The sequence below is a fragment of the Hyalella azteca genome, unplaced genomic scaffold (assembly GCF_000764305.2).
Source record: "Hyalella azteca isolate HAZT.00-mixed unplaced genomic scaffold, Hazt_2.0.2 contig13297, whole genome shotgun sequence".
Lineage (NCBI taxonomy): Eukaryota > Metazoa > Arthropoda > Malacostraca > Amphipoda > Hyalellidae > Hyalella > Hyalella azteca.
This window is the reverse complement of record NW_025943225.1, coordinates 315,735-334,984: the sequence shown is the minus strand read 5'-3', so window position 1 is coordinate 334,984 and position 19,250 is coordinate 315,735. Positions and strand designations below refer to the sequence as shown.

At 39.7% G+C, this 19,250-nt stretch overlaps 2 protein-coding genes across 2 annotated transcripts; both read right to left on the bottom strand.

The window, feature by feature from the left end:
* Positions 1-2,339: 2,339 nt before the first annotated feature.
* On the bottom strand, positions 2,340-10,069 carry LOC108668335. The gene is made up of 11 exons (XM_047883582.1): positions 9,969-10,069; positions 8,247-9,603; positions 7,823-7,932; positions 7,559-7,650; positions 7,025-7,131; positions 6,410-6,558; positions 5,011-5,129; positions 4,326-4,487; positions 3,913-4,025; positions 3,026-3,162; positions 2,340-2,662 (listed from the first exon to the last, which is right to left on the bottom strand). Exons 2-11 carry the CDS (start codon positions 9,439-9,441, stop codon positions 2,513-2,515), a joined length of 2,334 nt encoding a protein of 777 aa, XP_047739538.1. The 5' UTR covers positions 9,442-9,603; positions 9,969-10,069; the 3' UTR covers positions 2,340-2,512.
* Positions 10,070-12,133: 2,064 nt separating this feature from the next.
* LOC108668348 (ovochymase) lies at positions 12,134-18,705 on the bottom strand. The gene is made up of 13 exons (XM_047883587.1): positions 18,682-18,705; positions 18,375-18,417; positions 17,676-18,055; positions 17,243-17,361; positions 16,842-16,945; positions 16,391-16,509; positions 15,052-15,314; positions 14,740-14,780; positions 14,593-14,655; positions 13,950-14,096; positions 13,181-13,305; positions 12,733-12,870; positions 12,134-12,163 (listed from the first exon to the last, which is right to left on the bottom strand). Exons 3-13 carry the CDS (start codon positions 18,010-18,012, stop codon positions 12,159-12,161), a joined length of 1,461 nt encoding a protein of 486 aa, XP_047739543.1. The 5' UTR covers positions 18,013-18,055; positions 18,375-18,417; positions 18,682-18,705; the 3' UTR covers positions 12,134-12,158.
* Positions 18,706-19,250: the final 545 nt, after the last annotated feature.

Genomic DNA, 19,250 nt, shown 5'->3' with positions numbered 1-19,250 from the left:
TTTTTGATCAAGCATCGCGTGCCTTGAGACCTCCTTGGTGAACGTAGAGACGAGGACGATATTTTGAAATGTCGGCGTAACGGGAACTGTCGCTCTCAGTTAGGAAATGAACGGTTATGTTATGGTTATGACGCTGAACAACGATAAATTATGAAAATTGTAACTTGTACGATGATGTTGAATTAAAGCCTTTGGTTTGCCAGAATCCAGAGTAGCTATTTGCTATGGTAGTTACGATGCCAACCATTTAACCACAAACTACTCCGAATAATCCTATATACCACATGAAACGCTGAAAAAAAAAAATTTTCTACCAATTCTTGAAGTTTAATGAAGATTTCATTCGTCTTACGTCGGTAGACTATTTGCATGTGATTAGAAAACTAAAGGATCATCAATAAATGTTATCTTGACAGGTATGCAGTCTCAGACAAGCAGGTATTGCAGCAACATCTTATAGTCTGATATAACCTGCTGGTCTTGAGCACTGCTTTAAAACGTGGCCATTGTTCCCATTAGGCTCTCACTGCTGATCCTAAAAGCGGCTGAATGCAGGCGAAGAGATGCTTAGTCATAGCCATTACATGGCACAAACCTGACCATCGTAGCCATGGTCTTTATACGACGCAGATGATCTTTATGTAGACAAAACTTTAAGCTTAGAGCTCGTAACAATGTAGCTCAATAAAATGTAATTAGTTGACTTACGGTAAGTCAATAGCTAAGCGGTAGCAGGTCCATCCGGCTAATGTTTTTTATTAGTATGAAGTGAAATGATAGAAAGTTCGGCAGGGAAGGTCGTACTTTCATCGCCTAGATGTACGTTGCGAAGCCAAATGAATTTTCGACGAACTATTGTGGAAGTGAAACGCCATTGGGGGACTGCAGTTTCGTTCGTAATCGCGAACAAAAAATCTAGGTGGAAATTTGTATCATTTTAAGTTTCAACTTCGTTTCGTGTAACTAAACTTTCGTTGAGGTAAAAAGTAATTGGGATGTAACAACATTGTCCATCAACGTGGCGCGTGCATCGAGTGTATTTATTTACTCGAGCTTCTTGATCCTTGACCCAACGAGCTGGATTTATTTTACCATAGAGCGACCCCTGCAACAAAGGGACAAGCTCGGCCACCGGTAATGAACGTTAATAATCATAGGCGAGGAATGGGCGGCCGGCGAATACCCTCGGTCTCCTCTAAGGAGGCAATGCATATGCATTGAAGGAATGCAGCTCTCAGCAGTAATGGCTGGAGTAGTGCATAGAAATATCTGAACGGATAAACGATGCTTACTTGAGAGAAAACAAATCAACACGAGTATGCAAAAGGGAAAGAATTTAATTATTTTGACATTTAGAAAGCTAGTCAGCCGGCATGGTCATGCCAACCAGTCTCGTGTACCTCAATAGCTGCACGACGGGAGTCCAAGTCGATAGACAAGATCGCGTTCACAATGTGAAAGCAAAAATTTCGGTGTAGAAAGACTTCTCTTGATGCAAGATTTGAATTACATCCCTCACTCAAGAGCTTATTTCCATTCGTGATACCAAGTTAATTTTTAAACTAATATAAGGTGAAAAGCAAATGCAAATGCAAAAAATGGAAAATGCTGAGCTATATATACGCATAGACGTCTAGATAATTTAGGAAATAAGTGCAAAAGAGTATTACAATACCGAGCTCTTTGAAGGGGAGTCCCCGACTAGCTGAAAGAGGTTCACCTTGATTGGACTTTCCTCAGCAAGGGTCTTGAATATAACGCTAGAGGGTCTAAGAGAGCGCAATATCTTACCAATGAAATTCTCGTCGCTGTAAACTGGTATACAACTCATTCAAGTGCTATAAACATATAGGCCAAGGTTCGGTCAGGATACTTTAGAAGACTTTCTTAGCTACGAAACTCGTTAGCATCGAAAATTTTAGATCAGCAGCGTTGCAAGCAGGCCTTCTGTAGGTCATTGAGGACAACACAAGACGGTAAGTTGTCCTGCCTGCATCGGCATATCAAAGGTAGTGGAAATAATACAGTTAGGATGAAATTATAATACGTATTTTATTAGATTTGAGGAAACAGAAGATTGGTTTCCATTACAACAATACAGATAATCTCAAGAAACGCAAAATGATAGCATTAATTTAAGTGAACGTAGGAGAATAAATTTCGGGGCTAAAATAACATTGGAATCTCCATGAAACCTTACAACTTTTATTGCGAAAATCTGATCGATTATTTCGATTGATTAGAATCTACGTTATCACGTCGCTTATGAATTCTACAAAATAGTTCTCAATCTCTATTAATCAAATTTAAATTTACTATCTTTCTCTTTTACTATTTTAAATTTACTATTTTTTTTATTTACTATCTTTTTTTTCAAATTTTCTTATTAACTTGACGAGTTTTTCTCGCGCTCTACAAATCAATTTTAAAAATACCACTTTTGACGGCAGCCTGACTGTATTTTCCCCGAAAAACACTCAGAAAGCGATGTTGTTGATAGTAGGTGTAGTTTTCAGGCCGAGATGATGCTGTTAATCCAGGGTATGAAATGGGCAACTGAAGTGAACACGCTTAGGCCGCTCGGATCGCACACTTCGTGCTTCGCGATAAGCCCTCTGAGTACCAAGTTCTTCCCTCGTGCGTCGTACAGTAAGCTGGCACTCTGGGCAAGACGAGGACAAAATAGAGAAGTAATACGGAATACGGTTCGTTACAACTCTAAGGTTTAGTCCTAGACGATGAATAAAAACATGCCCACAGTACTCTAATGAATCATACAATGTTGGCTCTAGGAAACACTATAACCGTAGAATTTGCTTGCAGACAACCTAAATATCGGTCGTCATGCGTGTTTTAATGATCAAACGCCTATACCTGATCGTATTAGTATGTGCGATATAACCTGATTGTAGTGAGTGCATGCTTACCAGTACATACTTAATCCCCATTGAGATGCTTACGAGTAACCACACCAATACAGGAGATATTGGGTATGGTTATAATAGAATTACAATACAGGACCTACCATGCATTTCTTCAGAGGGTTGACAATGGTGCAGAGGGTGTGAGGAGGTAGGTGTTCTTCTCGCTGGATTGCACAATTGTCGCCACTAACGAGGGCTTCTTCAATGGCCCACATTTGTTGGGGAAGCTTAGTGTCGTCTGCAATAATTTAACGCATTTAACTATCATGAAGTATAATTTCAAAGAATTCGGGAATTAGCTCTGTTACAAGAAAATCAGGGGCATCCTTTTAATCTGTATAACATGCATAGTAAGTAACCGTAAAAACTGCTGATATTCCTAGTCTAAAAGATAATGTAGTTGAGACTGAATAAACTACTAGCGTGCTGCTAGTGGGGAGTCTGAAGAACGCGCCGTTAGTGGGAATTAAGCGTCTGAATAACGCGCCGTTAGTGGGAAGAGTCTGAATAGTCGTTAATTGGAACGGTAAGACCAACGTGTTGTTAATGGGGACCATCGGTAATGCTGAACACTGACCGCCAGTGTAGACATTGAGCCATTTAGATGAACCGTGGTAAAGAGGGATTAACATCTGTTCAGAGGGTAAAAGAAAACTCCCCCTGTGGCTAGTAAAGCTACCACTTATATTCACGGGTGATAAACACCGTAAGAATAGCACGTGACAGTTGGGACATCTTGCTATGACTGTTAACCTTATGATGAACGGGCAGCGACTTATAACTGTTGCGGAGTTGCAAAGGTTGATGGGTTATAGGGAGCTGCCCTAACGGATCCCGATGGGGTATTGCGAAATCTCATTCCCCACTTGAGGCTATTGTGAACCTCCCCCTACCGAAAAAGTTTAATGTGATCTTCCTACCAATGAAAGGGGGTTACTTTTAACCCTTACCCGTCAGTGATGGGGGTCGGAAGTGATCCCTAACTTACTGCTCAATGTCCACCCGACCACCAGTCCGTTGACGTCCATGAAATCTTCATTAAGATTTGGTTCCTTGAAGAGGGGCAGGCATACGGGGTCCAGTCCAGGGGATTCAGATAACCTTAGAAAAATTCAGTGAAAAAAATTTGAGCTATATATATGATAAATATGAACGAGAATAGAAAAAACTATTGATATGATTCCTATTATAACATTGGCATGAAAAATTCAATACCCTAAGTATCACGGCATTTTTGCACCATGATTGCGACGGATAATTTTTCATGTCCAAGACAGCGCTCACTTGACAAGTGCTATATCATGCGTCCAGGACAGCGCTCACTTGACAAGCGCTATAACATGCGTCCAGGACAGCGCTCACCTGACAAGCACTATATCATGCGTCCAGGACAGCGCTCACCTGACAAGCGCTATATCATGCGTCCAGGACAGTGCAGGATATAGGAATATTTCCTCAGCGAAGAACCGCTTGCTGGTCGCAGTGTGGTAGAGGTGGGAGACTCCGAAGTGGACAGCTACAACGGGCATCCTTCGCTCCTTCGAGGTCTTGCCTGCAACGTGCCTGTGAAATTTGAAACATAACTAGCGGGCAACTCTATTAATTATGCTTAGGGCATAACTAGCGTTGACATTCGTGTATGCAGGTGATGTTAGAGGCTAACTAGCGTGCATGCGTGATGTTTGTCTACGTGGCTACATGCGTTGTAGAAGACGATTCGGCAGAGACTGAATGCATTTTTTTGACAAGGCATTTTTGCGAGCAATGAAACCTGCATCTTTATACCAAATTACAGCTATGAAATTGTAACCTAAACATTTCTGAACTAAATTTTCAGTTTAAAAAATCAGCAGTACGCGAGAATACATCAACGCAAAGTAGCTATAGTTCTAGTTGCTCTATAATACAAACAACACGTAAGCTTCAGGGGCCATACTCTCAAAACTCGCTAAGTGAACGTAAGTTCATACGCTCTATTTTCTTGTCTATGATTGGCGGATTTTGCTTGAAAGGCCGTCAAAGATTGGCTGATGAACTTACGATCTCTTAACTTTTTTTGAAAGTATAGGCCCTGGAGGCAACCCACCAGCTCGGGAAGAAGCAGGACGCTGTGGTGAGGACCCAGCGGGGGGCGACGAGGGCTCCGGCGCAGGCGTCGGGGGCTCGCAGGGCGTTACTGAGCTCAGGCTTGACGAGTAGCAGCGCCTGGGGGGCACGAGATACGATGGGGGGCACGAGATACGATGGGGGGCNTCAGTCAGCAAATCTCAGTCAGCAAATCTCAGTCAGCAAATCTCAGTCAGCAAATCTCAGTCAGCAAATCTCAGTCAGCAAATCTCAGTCAGCAAATCTCAGTCAGCAAATCTCAGTCAGCAAATCTCAGTCAGCAAATCTCAGTCAGCAAATCTCAGTCAGCAAATCTCAGTCAGCAAATCTCAGTCAGCAAATCTCAGTCAGCAAATCTCAGTCAGCAAATCTCAGTCAGCAAATCTCAGTCAGCAAATCTCAGTCAGCAAATCTCAGTCAGCAAATCTCAGTCAGCAAATCTCAGTCAGCAAATCTCAGTCAGCAAATCTCAGTCAGCAAATCTCAGTCAGCAAATCTCAGTCAGCAAATCTCAGTCAGCAAATCCCAGTCAGCAAATCTCACTCAGCAAATCTCAGTCAGCAAATCTCAATCGGCAAATTTCATTGAACAAATTTCAATGAGCAAATTCTAATCAGCAAATCTTAATACGCAAAATTTCAATCATCAATTACGCGGTCTCGGCATAAATCTCGGATTTATGAAAAAAATTATCAAAAGCACGAGATTGAGGAATTGAGCCGCGAAGTTTGATCGTACGACGGCAGAAAGCAGGAAATTAGAAAGTTCATCTATAATTAATTGGCAAGCATGAAAAATGGTAGGGAAATCGTAAAATTTTAGGACATACTTAATTGGTTATTGTAACCTGTAATTAATTTTTGTTTTGCGCAATTGCCCAATAAAATAATCGACCATTTACTGCATGAAAAAAGATAACAGAGTATCCGTAATATCTAGTAACGTTCTCCCAAGAACACCAAGCGAGTTTTGAACTGTATTACGCGAATCTTGAAGAAATAATATGACTTATCAGAACGGATATTGGTCTATCCGGGGAAGGGCAAGTCTGCAATCTCATTGTTCGTTCGTGGAGGTTTGTCAAGCACTATTCTTCAATTTTGTAATTGTAACATAAGCACTTCCATGATTTCATAACACAATTAGGATTTTATAACTCTCGCGAATGTTCTTGTACTTATTACCAGAGTTAGCGTTTACTTTATTCGCTCACAGAATACAAAACTGCAACCAAACGGCTCAACTTTGCTGCGTTTGAATTTTTTGTAACAATATTAGAATGCGACGAACTGGTTACGAGAGTTTCCGTTATTAAAAAGAGAGATTATAAAAATGTTTCATGATGTATGAACAGAAGAAACATAATTGACATTACTGACCTGCCAGGGGTAAGTGCCGGACTTGACAGGTTCGGAACTGTTGAAGGGTAGTCCTGGGATGAGCGTGTTGTTCTTCAGGCCGCATGTGGCGTTGCGGTGAACACAGCATGGACCCAGTGACCCGTACACTGCCGCGACGCTGTGATTTCCTGCAGTGATGGGCGGGGGGTGATGCAGTGATGAAGTGAGGGTGATGCAGTGATGAAGTGAGGGTGATGCAGTGATGAAGTGAGGGTGATGCAGTGATGAAGTGAGGGTGATTCAGTGATGGGAGGGTGGTGCAATGGACTGCAGTGGAGGGAGTGGGTGGTGCAGTGGAGGGAGTGGGTGGTGCAGTGGAGGGAGTGGGTGGTGCAGTGGAGGGAGTGGGTTGTGCAGTGGACTGCAGTTGTGGGAGGGTGGTGCAGTGGGCTGCTGTGATGCATTACATTATCTAGCTACCAATCAAAGACTTGTCCTTCAGCAAAGTTATCAAGTCTCACCTGGGATGTCTCATGTCTCACCTGGGATGTCTCATGTCTCACCTGTTGTCAAGTCTCACCTGGGATGTCTCATGTCTCACCTGTTATCAAGTCTCACCTGGGATGTCTCATGTCACCTGTCATCAAGTCTCACCTGGAATGCAGGCTTCAATATCCAGGTTCGCTGGATCAGGATCAGCATCGGCCAGCAGAAGGGAGATTTCCTTGTGCGAGACTTCCAGAATTTCATCCTTACTCGCACTGGATCGGGAGGTCATTTATATCAATTATTGCATTTCAGTCTTAGGTATACGGATATTCAAAAGTTCAATATAAACGAGTTCAATATGCAAAATTCAATAAATTTATAATTTGGTTATAATCGAAACTGGTTACCCGTTTAGAAACGAAAATAATCGTTAGACGTTTGCATTAGAACGTGTGTGGGCGTGTTTATTTCGTGAATTATTAATATACAACATTACAGTCTAAACCAGTAGAATAGAAAATTAATTTTTCAAACAGTCTAGATGCCCGAAAAATGAGCAGTATAAACAGCATATTTCTGCACGAATTTGCAGTATTTGAGTTTTTGGAACCGAGGGGAACAGGAGGCACAAAGTTTACTGAGCTGAATTGACACTTCTTACTTCTAAGCCTATTTAGGAGTTAAAATCAAACCTATTACCGGTAGGGGATAGATTGCTCCATAGCGTGAATTATCGTTCTTTCTTCGTCGGCTCCGGACCCGAAATTCAGCGTGATCGAAGCGACTGCAGACTGAGAAAAAATTATTTGCGAAAATCATTCTAAACTGTTACTGTTATGGGTAATTAGGCTTATGATATTTATTAGAATCTGGATAAGGACGAATTGGTCTATAACTCCTAATTTTATCCTAGTGTCGGCACATAAATTAATATTCTGTAATTCTCGTATTAGGCCGACTTACTCTCAAGCGCCACCGGCATTTGGACCAGTTGTAGTAAAACTTGTACCGGTATCCTGGATACAGATATGCCGAGCCGCACGGCACCACAACCACTGGAGCATCGTCCATGTCTGCTGGGCAATAATCAGAGATTTTGGGCAAGTTATAAGAATGTATTAGTTCATATATTGTCAAAAAATCAGTTCCCATTAGGGAGCATTTTTGGCGTCCATTAAAATCCTCGGCTAAGTATTCTGAGGTCATATTTCCGGCTTAAAGATCGAATTACAGTAAAAACGCTATTGCAAAGGATAAATTTGATTGGGTGCCTTGACAAGCGTAACCACAAACTTTACAGATACAAGGGCGGCTATATTACCAGAAAAGTACATTTAACCGTAGTATCGAAGTTTGTGGATAATAAAGAGCGAGCCAAGCCACTAACCTATACACCTCTCGAAGTCGTTAGTGCGCAGGGACGGGTCCGGGACGTAGTTAATGATTGTGAATGCTTCACCATCAGTAGTCATCACCATCCCTGCCTCCAAGTCGTTCATAATCACGGGTTCCGCCGAGTCTGCCGTCTCCAGATACTTAAGAATCATTGATTTTACAGTTACGTTGTGGGTGTTCAATTTTTCCCCGTCGAGCATGTAGATATGAGGATTGAAAAGCATCAAAGCATCTTCGTCTGTCGCCCTTTCTAACCTGTGCGCGGGATCGTCCAAAGAACTTTGAGCTTCTTCGGAGTCAGGCTCATGAGATCCGTCGGATTCAGCAGTCTTATTTCTTGCGTTCCTGCCTTCGTGACTGAAATGAGTGAGGGGCGAGGATTCCAAGGCGTGATCAAGGATGTCGACGAACGACAAAAACGAGTCCGCTTGGGATTCGAGAGTTGATGATTCAGTATCGTCGTCGGTGGCAAAAGTATCGCTGTCATTACCGCCGGTATTGCTTCGAGGACGTACACCGTAGACAGGTCTATTGGAATGAATATTTGTGGGAACGTAGCTTCGGAGACCAGCGTAGCCGTGGGAGGAAAACTGATAAGGATTGTCTGGTGTACCAGTTGGATTGTAGTTGGCCGGCACAGAGCGATGAGGAAGAGGCTGCGACTGATGGACTCTTTGACCAGAACTTGCGTCGTAGTATGGATCGTAGTTTCGAGGGCCTCCTGCGTGAACGTAGTTCTGCGAAGGGTAATCAGACAAGACCTGGCCGCCAGTTGGATAGTCCCGGTAGTCATATGATTCACTTGGGTCTGAATTAAAGCGCACATTAGAGCCTAACCCTCTTATATTAGGCCTTGGACCTACACTGTTATCATCCATGTAATCAGGTGCGGGTATAAAATACTGAGCAGGTCGTGGCCGGGCTGGGACATATCCCGGCGTGTATTTCGGATTAGCTGGTGAGCCGCCACCGCTAGAAGAACGAGTTCCGTCGTAAGGTATCCCCTTGAAAGGGTCAGAATCAAAATTTCGGAAGGACGGGGAATGTCGGCCAGTTACCTCGTTGGCAGCATCGTCTGATATTTCATCAAGTTTAAGCTCTTTTGGATCAGCTTCATCAAGGGTGATTGCTCGAGGGACGCAGAAAATTAGAACGCTAATTATTGAAAGAAGTGATAATACCCCCATTTTCCGGAGTTTATCTTACGACTTAAAACGAAATTCTTTATCCAAGAATTTGGCTGTTGCGAAATTCTCGATTTGATATTCAAAGTTTAGCAAATTATTGATCACGTATTCAATGGGAAACTGAATTCTTTACGTAAATGACTCTGGAATTGAAATGTGACTCTGGAATTGAAAGAGGTGTTTTGAACACTATGCACATTTACAAGAGTTAGCTCATTTTCGGCTCGATCTTCCCCATTCCCAGAAATTCCCATCTCGAAGAGTTGTATGGTTAATTTTACATGAAAAACATTGAAAGCCTAAACTGCCTAACATCATCTTCCCACATACCAGTCTGAAGCAATCTTAGTCACTAATGCTAACGATTTATTATACTCCTACGAAATAACATTCACGGAGCATCAGGTGACGAGGCTGACGACAGACACAACAGCAGATACCTTTGACTTCGTAAACACGCAACACAAAGTAACGCGTAATAAAGCTACATATCCCTAAATATACAGGAGCTCGGCCGACTTACTTACAATTGTTGCTCCTAAATACAAAATGTAGCCACTTAGTGAAGGCATTCACGATAAAAGGTTCGAATCGTGAACGCTCTGCATTGAAAGACCAGATGGTGATGCTGCGGAAATCGAACTGACTTCGTGGCAGCCATTAGCACGAATATTGGAAAAAACTTTTTCTTTTGAGTCGCCATGGAAATAACTAAATTGTGTGTCTTTGCAATTCAGTGTAAATTTTTTAGTTTTTTTCACAACTGTGTTACTCATTCGATTACGTGGATGCAGTTTTTCGGTCATATGATTTTTTTTTAGCTGCAGTGAATTTTTTCGTAAACTTATCCAAAGTTATTCTCGTGATGCCGCGTAAATTTTTAATACAGGAGTAGACAAATAATTTGAACTTCATAAGGCGTTTTTCCATATTTACCTCTGCTCAAATTCCGACGACAATTTATATAGATGAAATATAAGAATTTCAGAAAGGAAAGAATTGAAAACATTGACAACTTTTCAAACACAACGCGAAAATGCTACTAAACCTAGAAATTTATTTTTTTTTTAAAACGTCAAAAAGTCTGTTATAATTTCACGCGTGTCAGGTCAGCCGTTTCTTGAATAGAATTAGTTTGATAACTTTTAAATTCAACTCGAAAGTTCTTGCTGAATGGCTATAGTGAATTGGATTATAAGTTATAACAACCATAACGAGGAGAGGTTCACCGGAAATTCTGTTTGGATAGTGAAATGCGTTCATGGCAGGAACAGTTTATTGATGCAAAAAGTTTATAAATCCTTCTCCAAACAGTCCAATACATGAATATTTGGAAAGAATTTGAATTTATATAATGAGTTTTGAAACAAATAAAGCATTACATTAATCTACGAAGGAAGGTTCTTCTGGAAAAGAAGAATATTTGTACGGTTTTTAAGTAAATGAATTTTCAAAGAACGATAGAGCAACAGACTGAAATTATGGCTCAAGGTTATTATTTCGCACGGAATTGGAGATTCGAAATAATTTGAATGAAACTCTTAAATTAATTTAAACTACTAGGGTATAAGTGTAGATGTAACCTAAAGATAATCACACAACGGCTTCAGTTCAGTTGAGACTAATTCGCGTCAAGCATCTTGTTTGCTGGTTGAAGTGTAATACGATGCCTTCCTTATGTCTCCTTTTAGTAGTGCATGGGCACGAATTTTAACACCTCATAAGCATTGAGCGAACGGCTCCTCCCAGCATTTATTTATACCGGAGCTACGCCGAGTTCTTGACAGATCAGTCATCTTTGAGTTACTAGACTCTCTTGCAAGGAGCCAAGTATCTCAGAAATTGTAGGGCCTTCTGAAAGTACTTGAATGTAGAGTCCTTTGAAAGTACTTTCAACTTTGAAAGTACTTGAATTGTAAAGCAGCGAGGTCTCTCGCAGGTGCTCGAGTCTCTTGCAAGTAGTCGAGTTTCATGCAAGTAAGTTGACTCTCCAACAAGTAATAGTATATCTTACAGGCAGTTGAATATCATGCAGGAAGTTGCGTCTCATACAGGATGTATAAACAATTCCAGATTCAGTAAAAAATAAGAATTAAAGGCATTAACCAACACACGTCTTAAAAGTAACTAATAAATATATAAATAAATCTCTCTTTGCACTTGCCGTCTATGGAGCAGATTTTATGTGGCTCGTCAAAAAACTAAAATTGTAATTTGATACGAGGTCGGAATGCAGCATAAATGAGCATAAAATTTCTTATCTGATTCTTGTGAGTGACGTGAAGGTTATAGTTATGGCAAGCTTATTAGTTCATTTAACCATTATAATGTACAGAAATATCAATGAAGTTAAGTGCGCTGATAGTGATGAAACCATAAACGATCGATTTCTCTGGCAGATATCTCTTAATTTTAATCGCGTATCTATAACGGAAATTTATGAATATAAAAGATCGTACTTTAAAATTAGCAGTAAATTTCCCCGAGTCTGCCCATGACGGTCAGCTAAATGAGTCTCCTAACAACATCCTAGCGAAACACTAAGGAAACACGGCTAATAAGAAATTCCTGTAACTTCCAAGATCCAAGACAGAAAATGCGTGACTGAAGTATGTCCGTCCGGGAAATTCAGATTGCACTCCTTGGTGGCCACGAAACTGATCACTCCACGCAAGAAAAACCGCCCATTTTCCAACAGCATCGTGGGACCTCCGGAGTCACCCTTGAAACATAACTATGTAAAGTGTGTAGAAAACTTTCAATTTACGATAACATATTTCACTTTTGCGTACATAGAATTCGCTAAGGATGTAAACTACACAATCTTAATTTGATAAATTAGAAAAAAATTCATTGTAATAATTAACATGCAAAATGTCGCATGCAATTTTTGTTGAGTGTCATTTAGATAAGTTTCGTCGAAGTCTTAACGCTATATTGAATTTCCAGGAAATTTATAAGCACAAGTTAGAAATGTAGCGAAAGCATCAACAGCCGGTCAGTTCGACACTGTTGAGTGTATTCCGCTTCCTTAGTCCTATGTGACTGGGAAAGTTTTTCGGATATTATTTTGTTATTGTCTTTATACTTTAAACACTGAATTGAATATTGAAGTAGAGCATTAAGTAATACGCACGTTTCGTCGCTATACCGGCGGCACCCGGCCATATGCTACCGCCAGCCAGACTCATTCATCGTCATTAATTATACATATAAAAAATAAATAAATAGTATGTGACTGTCACTCACATTATTTATTTACTCTAAATGCATTTGCATCATCAATTATACCCACAAGGCAGATGTGGCCGCCATAATTAGTAGTGGTGCAGAAGTGATGCTCGGTGACGTACTGTCCGTACACGCGCTGGCAGCTCTGCCAGTCCATTCCTTCCTGCATCAACTCGCGCGGAGTTGTCGGTTGGACGCCTGTAGTTCATAACAAAAATTGAAAGAGCTAAGAACGATTATATTAAATTATGAATTTAATTATGAATAAGCAACGAATAAAATTATTTTATTCATTGCTAGTCTGTCATTTGTGAGAGAGTTTATACGATGGTGAAAAATCGACTTCGATAGAGAAATACAAATATTTGGTAACACTTATCTTGGGTTTAATTCATTAGAAAATGTTCTAATTTGTGTAGGAAATTTTTAGGTTATTCATATTAATTAAATTAATTTATTAAATATTAAAATAATTGAATTAATAGTAGCATTGCTAATAGTTTCTCGCCTGTTTCAGTGAGACCCCAGCCAACGACAACGAGAGGCTGTCTTGTCATGTTCCAGTTCTGCATCTCAGCTCGAGGCAGGCAAATTGGCCGCAAGTTTGTCGTGAAGGTAAGTGGCCGTGGCAGTCTGAAACGCAAACTACGATGAAAACTACAAAATTATAGGTCTATTTGATATTTATTTATTATTGTTTATTTACTGAAAAAAATTAGAAACAAATGTAATTCGGAAAGTAAAAATAATTTTCGTTGATTGTCGTCAATTGTGAAGCATGTTTTGAAATTACGAGACTTTTTCATATACAGAAAGATTGCTCTCGTGTTTTCAATAATAAAACTTGTAGACAATGAGGTAGACTTACATAAGTGACTTATATCAACCCTAAGTCATGCTAACGCTTTCTTAGAAATGATTTTTATAGCCCAGATACCAACAAACTTGTTGCTGTATAGTAAATTTTCTTAACGATAACAAATTGTAACCCAGACCGCAAATTCAGTTTATTTATCATAAAATGATCGTAAAAAATTATTGAGTTATAAAAAAAAATTCTTAGAGAGTCCAAGAGTAACTGCAAGAGATCTTACTCACTGTATGAGCGCCAGATCATATTTATCATAAAATGATTGTAAAAAAATGATTGAGTTATAAAAAATAATTTTTCAGTGATTCAAGATTAACTGCGAAAGATCTCACTGTATTAGCGCCAGGTCATAACTGAAAGATAACTCACTGTATGAGCGCCAGGTCATAACTGAAATATAACTCACTGTATGAGCGCCAGGTCATAACTGAAAGACAGTGTGGGGTAAATGATGACGTTCGACGCCTCCATGACCACCCGGCTAGCGTCCAGTGTGTTGGCCAGGTTGTACACACCCGCGTAGACAACTACCCGAGGGATGCTCGTATCTCCGCTGGTGATGTATTAGAAGTTTAACCGGAATTAATTAATAATAATTAATAAATTAATAATTACTAATGTAATTAATTTTAATTAATAAGTAATTAATTTTCCCCTGGTGATGACACATTAGAAGTTTTACTAGTAATCAATTAATGTCTGTCAGTTGGCGATGTATATAAAATTTGTTTAAAAATTACTTCAATTCTCTGGGCTGGTGATATTTTAAAAGTTGTACTGTTAAGTAATTACTCTCCCTCTGTTAGAATGAGCTAGTCAACTCGGGAACCATTTGATACTGTCCGAATTTTGTGTCATAATAATAAATGCAAGATTATTCGCAATGATGTTCAGGACTAATTATCTGTAGAAAGTTCTGTTGAATAATACTTTCAGTTGGACTCATGTTTACCATTGAAGCAACAATCTAAAACTTTCAATTTCCATCGAAAACTCCACCAGCAGAGTATTTTTTGAGCTACCAAAGCTTAACAATAAGCAACTCTCACTTCTTCATGACGCAGTGAGCAGCAGTGAGCACCCAGCGCTCAGAAATAACGCTACCGCCACACCTTACCGCCACACCCACTCACTTCTTCATGACGCAGTGAGCAGCAGTGAGCACCCAGCGCTCAGAAATAACGCTACCGCCACACCCACTCACGGCCCCAGTTTGCCAGACGATTCTGAGGTACACCTGCGCATCCAGGATACGTTGTAGAGCCTCAAGTTTCCTTTTGCAAAAAAATTTTAGTATTGTTTTATATAGAAAATATCATTAAAATTTGTAATTTAATTACGTGCCGTATTGCTCGCGTTCAATTTTTATTAGTTTTCGCCTTTTTCAAACTTTTATCTTCACTCGCAGACCATATGGCATTGACTCAGTTTTAATTCAAAATATTTTAATTACAAGCTTTCTCCGAGTTACGAATTGTAACCAGAATGACTGCTTTGCAATTACTCACTTGCCACGGATACTCATGTGCCTCAGTTTCTTGCCCGTTGACTATTCTTTCAAATGTTTTTCCCGCATTTATTTCCTGGACGAGTTTCCATCTTGATGTTTGATCCGCAACTCGTCCAGTTATTTTATCAGATGTGGACCCAGCCACCCTGTTGACAAGCCCACACTCCGGGTGTGACAGCGTCGCAGTCACGGAAGTGTTGGTTGCTGTCACTGACTGGGTGGGGCTTTGCAAGCTCAGTGTTCCTGTCACTTCCTCTACTCCTGTATTGCGGCAATCAATATAACTGTAGTTGAGGATATGGATATTATGGTGGTTGATGTATAATCAAGGTTATGTACAATGTACAAGCTTAGATTCATGATTTTTTTTGTTGTCGATTCAAATCGGGGTAGCCACCCGTGCGTAGACCCAACGCTTATAACCAAAGTCCAAGCTTGTTTATTAGATGCCCGAGACAAGGGCTACCAGCATCAGCATCGCTGAAATTGTATACATACTAATTGTTGTAAATTTCGCACGTTATTAAAATGACACAATCGAAATTACTTAGGCTTTGAAAACAAATGATACCATTCGTTAACCATGCTAATGTATATTAAATTCCATGAGGTCACTGACAGAAAAAAATTTGAATTCGGATTCATCGGATTCATGCTTCATGACTTCATCTGGTCATTCATTTCCTAAGATGTATTATTTCCAGCATAATAATTCAAGATCGATTATACGAGCTCTATGTTCACTCAATATCGTAAACCTCTCAGTAAATTTTGATGTATTCTTAGGTATTTTGTATTTAAGTATAATTTTAAAGTATTTTTTAAGTATTTAAGTATAAACAATCGTCTGTTTCGTGTAATTGTTTAATTTTCGTTGACAAATGCATAATAGTCACTGTGTTCTGACCGTGTCATTAGACTAATCACGATAAAGCTGAGTCACAAGTGATGTATGAAATATAGTGATAATTGTGTCATCGTACCAATATGGTGCAAGAAAGCCTCATCGTTGCCTGAGTCACAAGTGATGCATGGAGTATGGTGATAATAATGTCACCGTATACTAATTGGGTCTATGGTGCAAGAAAAGCCACGTTATTGCCTCAGTCACAAGTGATGCATGGAGTTTAGTAATAATGATATAATCATAACCAATGGAGTTTACGGTGCAAGAAGGCCTTGTCGTTGCCCGAGTCACAAGTATGGTGATAATGATGTAAAGTAAAGTATGGTGATAATGATGTCATCGTACTAATTGAGTCTAAGGTGCAAGAAAGTCTTGAGTTTGCCTGAGTCGCAAGTGCATGAAATATATAGCGCTAAAGATGTCATCGTACCAATGGAGGATACGGTGCAAGAAAAGCCTTGACTTGGCGTGTCGCCGTCGCTGAAGAACGATACGAAGACTTCGTTGGACGGCAGGATATTGAGCGTCAGGTTGTTGGTGGCAGTGTACCTGGCCAAGGTAATATAAGCTTTAAAAAGTAGTTGGGGTAAAGATATTATTTGAACAATGAGCATATCAAGTCACTAAATTAGGCTAAATTGTTGGGATCGAAACTATTGACTGGATTGTTAGTGTTAAATGTTATATGATGCGAAAAATTAGCCATTACATGAATTGTAATAAAATTAATACTTTAATTGTGCAAGAAGCGAGAAATTAACTTCGTAAAAAGGGGAAATAAGTAGGGCAATTCAAGTGCGTAAACTTCATGTGTATTCTTTTACACACAAGTTAATAAAATTAGGGTTCATCAATGACAAATCGACTTTGTTTATGAGAACCTGTTGAGGGAAGCAGGGTCGCCTTCCACCCCCAAAGCGAGGTAGTCACCCCGGCCGAGGCTGAACTGGTGGCACCTCACCCCAACCTTCTCCCCTGCCACCGCCTACATGTATTAGAAATACAAAATATATTATAAATAAATGGTGTTAGCGTCGAAAAGGCTAAATCTGGTCTGCCGCTAATTCTAAATATACCTCCCAGAATTGTTACAGCTAGCTGGAATTTCGAGCCCGCAACTCACTGCTTCTTCAATATTGCTATTCTCAACCACCCGGACACCGCACTGAAAAAAGGAAATATAGTATCGTCATTTCCACATTTGTTAGATCAATGTATTTTACGCTTACGAGTTAAGTAGCAGCAATAAATAATTGTATCAATAAAAACGAGCGAGACGTACCGTGATGGACCAGCGACACGAGAAGTTGTCAGGGTAGTTGGCAGGGAAGTACGGTGAAGCAAGCCGCAGTGACGACTCAGGCACCAAGTTGTATTCACCGCACATGACCGGCAGCGATTCTGGGGTGAATAATCCGGTTGTGAAAATAAAAATTATCTGTATTGAAGATTGAACAGGTAGTCATTTCAAAACGATGTTAAATTGATATTATTGTTAATTGATCGTAGGAACATCATCTAAAAATTACGTCGTTCAGCGACATTTTTTGGGAATTCATTTTTAAACGACTGTTTAGTGAACGTCTTCACGCGGCTTGAACGAAATTTACGTTAATAAAGCAGGTGAAACTATAAAAATTCCACAAATGAGTTACTCGTCGCGTGTCCATCATAATACATTACCTATTATATAACTTTAACACGGAAATACGCACCTGCATCGCTGGAGAGGCTTCGTGTTTGAGATTGAATGGAGGAACTTATTTTTAGAGCAATAGGCGGTACGATAGGCGGCACAATCGGCATCACGAAACCATTGACGTTTGCCACCGGGACATTTGCCCACAAATCCTCGCTGAAGTTCTGACGCGCAGCCTGGATCGCGGAATCGGAAATACCAAAGTCCCCCAAATCCGACGAAACCCTTGAGATTTTATCTGCCGTTCTTGAGTGGAATATTGATGTGGGCATCCCTTGATGGCTGAGGAATGGATTGGAAATGCCCTCGACTAGTCTGCTTCCATTCAGAGCCTCGGCAAAAAATGGAGACATCGGAAATTGAGGATTGATGATCGCGGAGGCTGGTGTCTGCGTCCTACAGTGAAAAAAATTGGGGTGAAATTTTGAGCTTTAATTCATTACGCAGAAAGATTATTAGCGTTACCTTATGAACAAAGTTCAAGTAAAAGAAAAAAATATTCTGTCGTCAAAATTGTTTAACGGGAAAGGTTCACGAAATTAATGCAGTTTTTGTTCTATTTATAATACATAGTCACAAAAAAGGAACATGAGTTCAAGCATTTAGACATTAAAAAATATAGATTTAATTTGATAAAACAAAACGTAAATGCGTAATTTTTAGTATATTTCGTGTTGTTTTAGATAAAAATTTCGAAGTATAGCTATGAGCTCACCCATGCAGAAGCTTTTTCCCGGCAGTTGGAGTAGTGGCAGTGGCTAAAAAAATTATTAGTAAGAAGAATTATATTAGTATTTTTAAAGAAAAGGCTTAGTTTCCACTTAATGATAGTCAAGAAAATGATCTGAATTTCAATATTTTGAAATTTCAAATTAAAGAATATTTCATAATATTAATTGGGAATAACCAACTATCTTAAAATTTAAAAATTCTTTAGCTGATTTGGTGTCAACAAAAAGTCGTATTCGGAACTATTTTAAATGTGAGCAATGTGAACACAACTAAAGCTGCGTCAAACTTACCACGATTAAAAAATAGATTAAAAACCGCTGTTAATATCGTGAATAAAATAAGATAAGAGTGCATTTTTTTCGAGTTGAGATGTTATGTCCCGTTAAAGAGGTGAATATTAATTATATATTCTCTTGGATGGCGTTCTTTAACTCGTCAATTCTCTTGCAGATCTGTGACATATCGCCATAACTGAGCTCTTATATAGCACCGGAATGTATTGCCTGGCATGTGTGTGGTCGGATTAATTGATTTGAGTGTTCTTAATCTGAGGATGAACTCTCACTCATGAATGAGTAAAGACCACACTGTGGGTTGACACTAATCGCTGTAGACTCGCGGTAAAATTCTTCTCCGAACACTTGTTAATTCCTCGAGGTATTGTATCTGATCCAGCATGGAGAATAAACTATCACAAAATGAAACAAGGAACAGTAGAGGACGCGTTTTCATTTTCATTAGAGCATTCAAGTGTTGGTACTCAGGATTAGTTCTATGGATTCGACTAAAGTATTGAGGACATTCGAGGATTTAAGGAGAAATTGCTATTTGAAGAGAAGTATTGTCGGCCGTGACATAC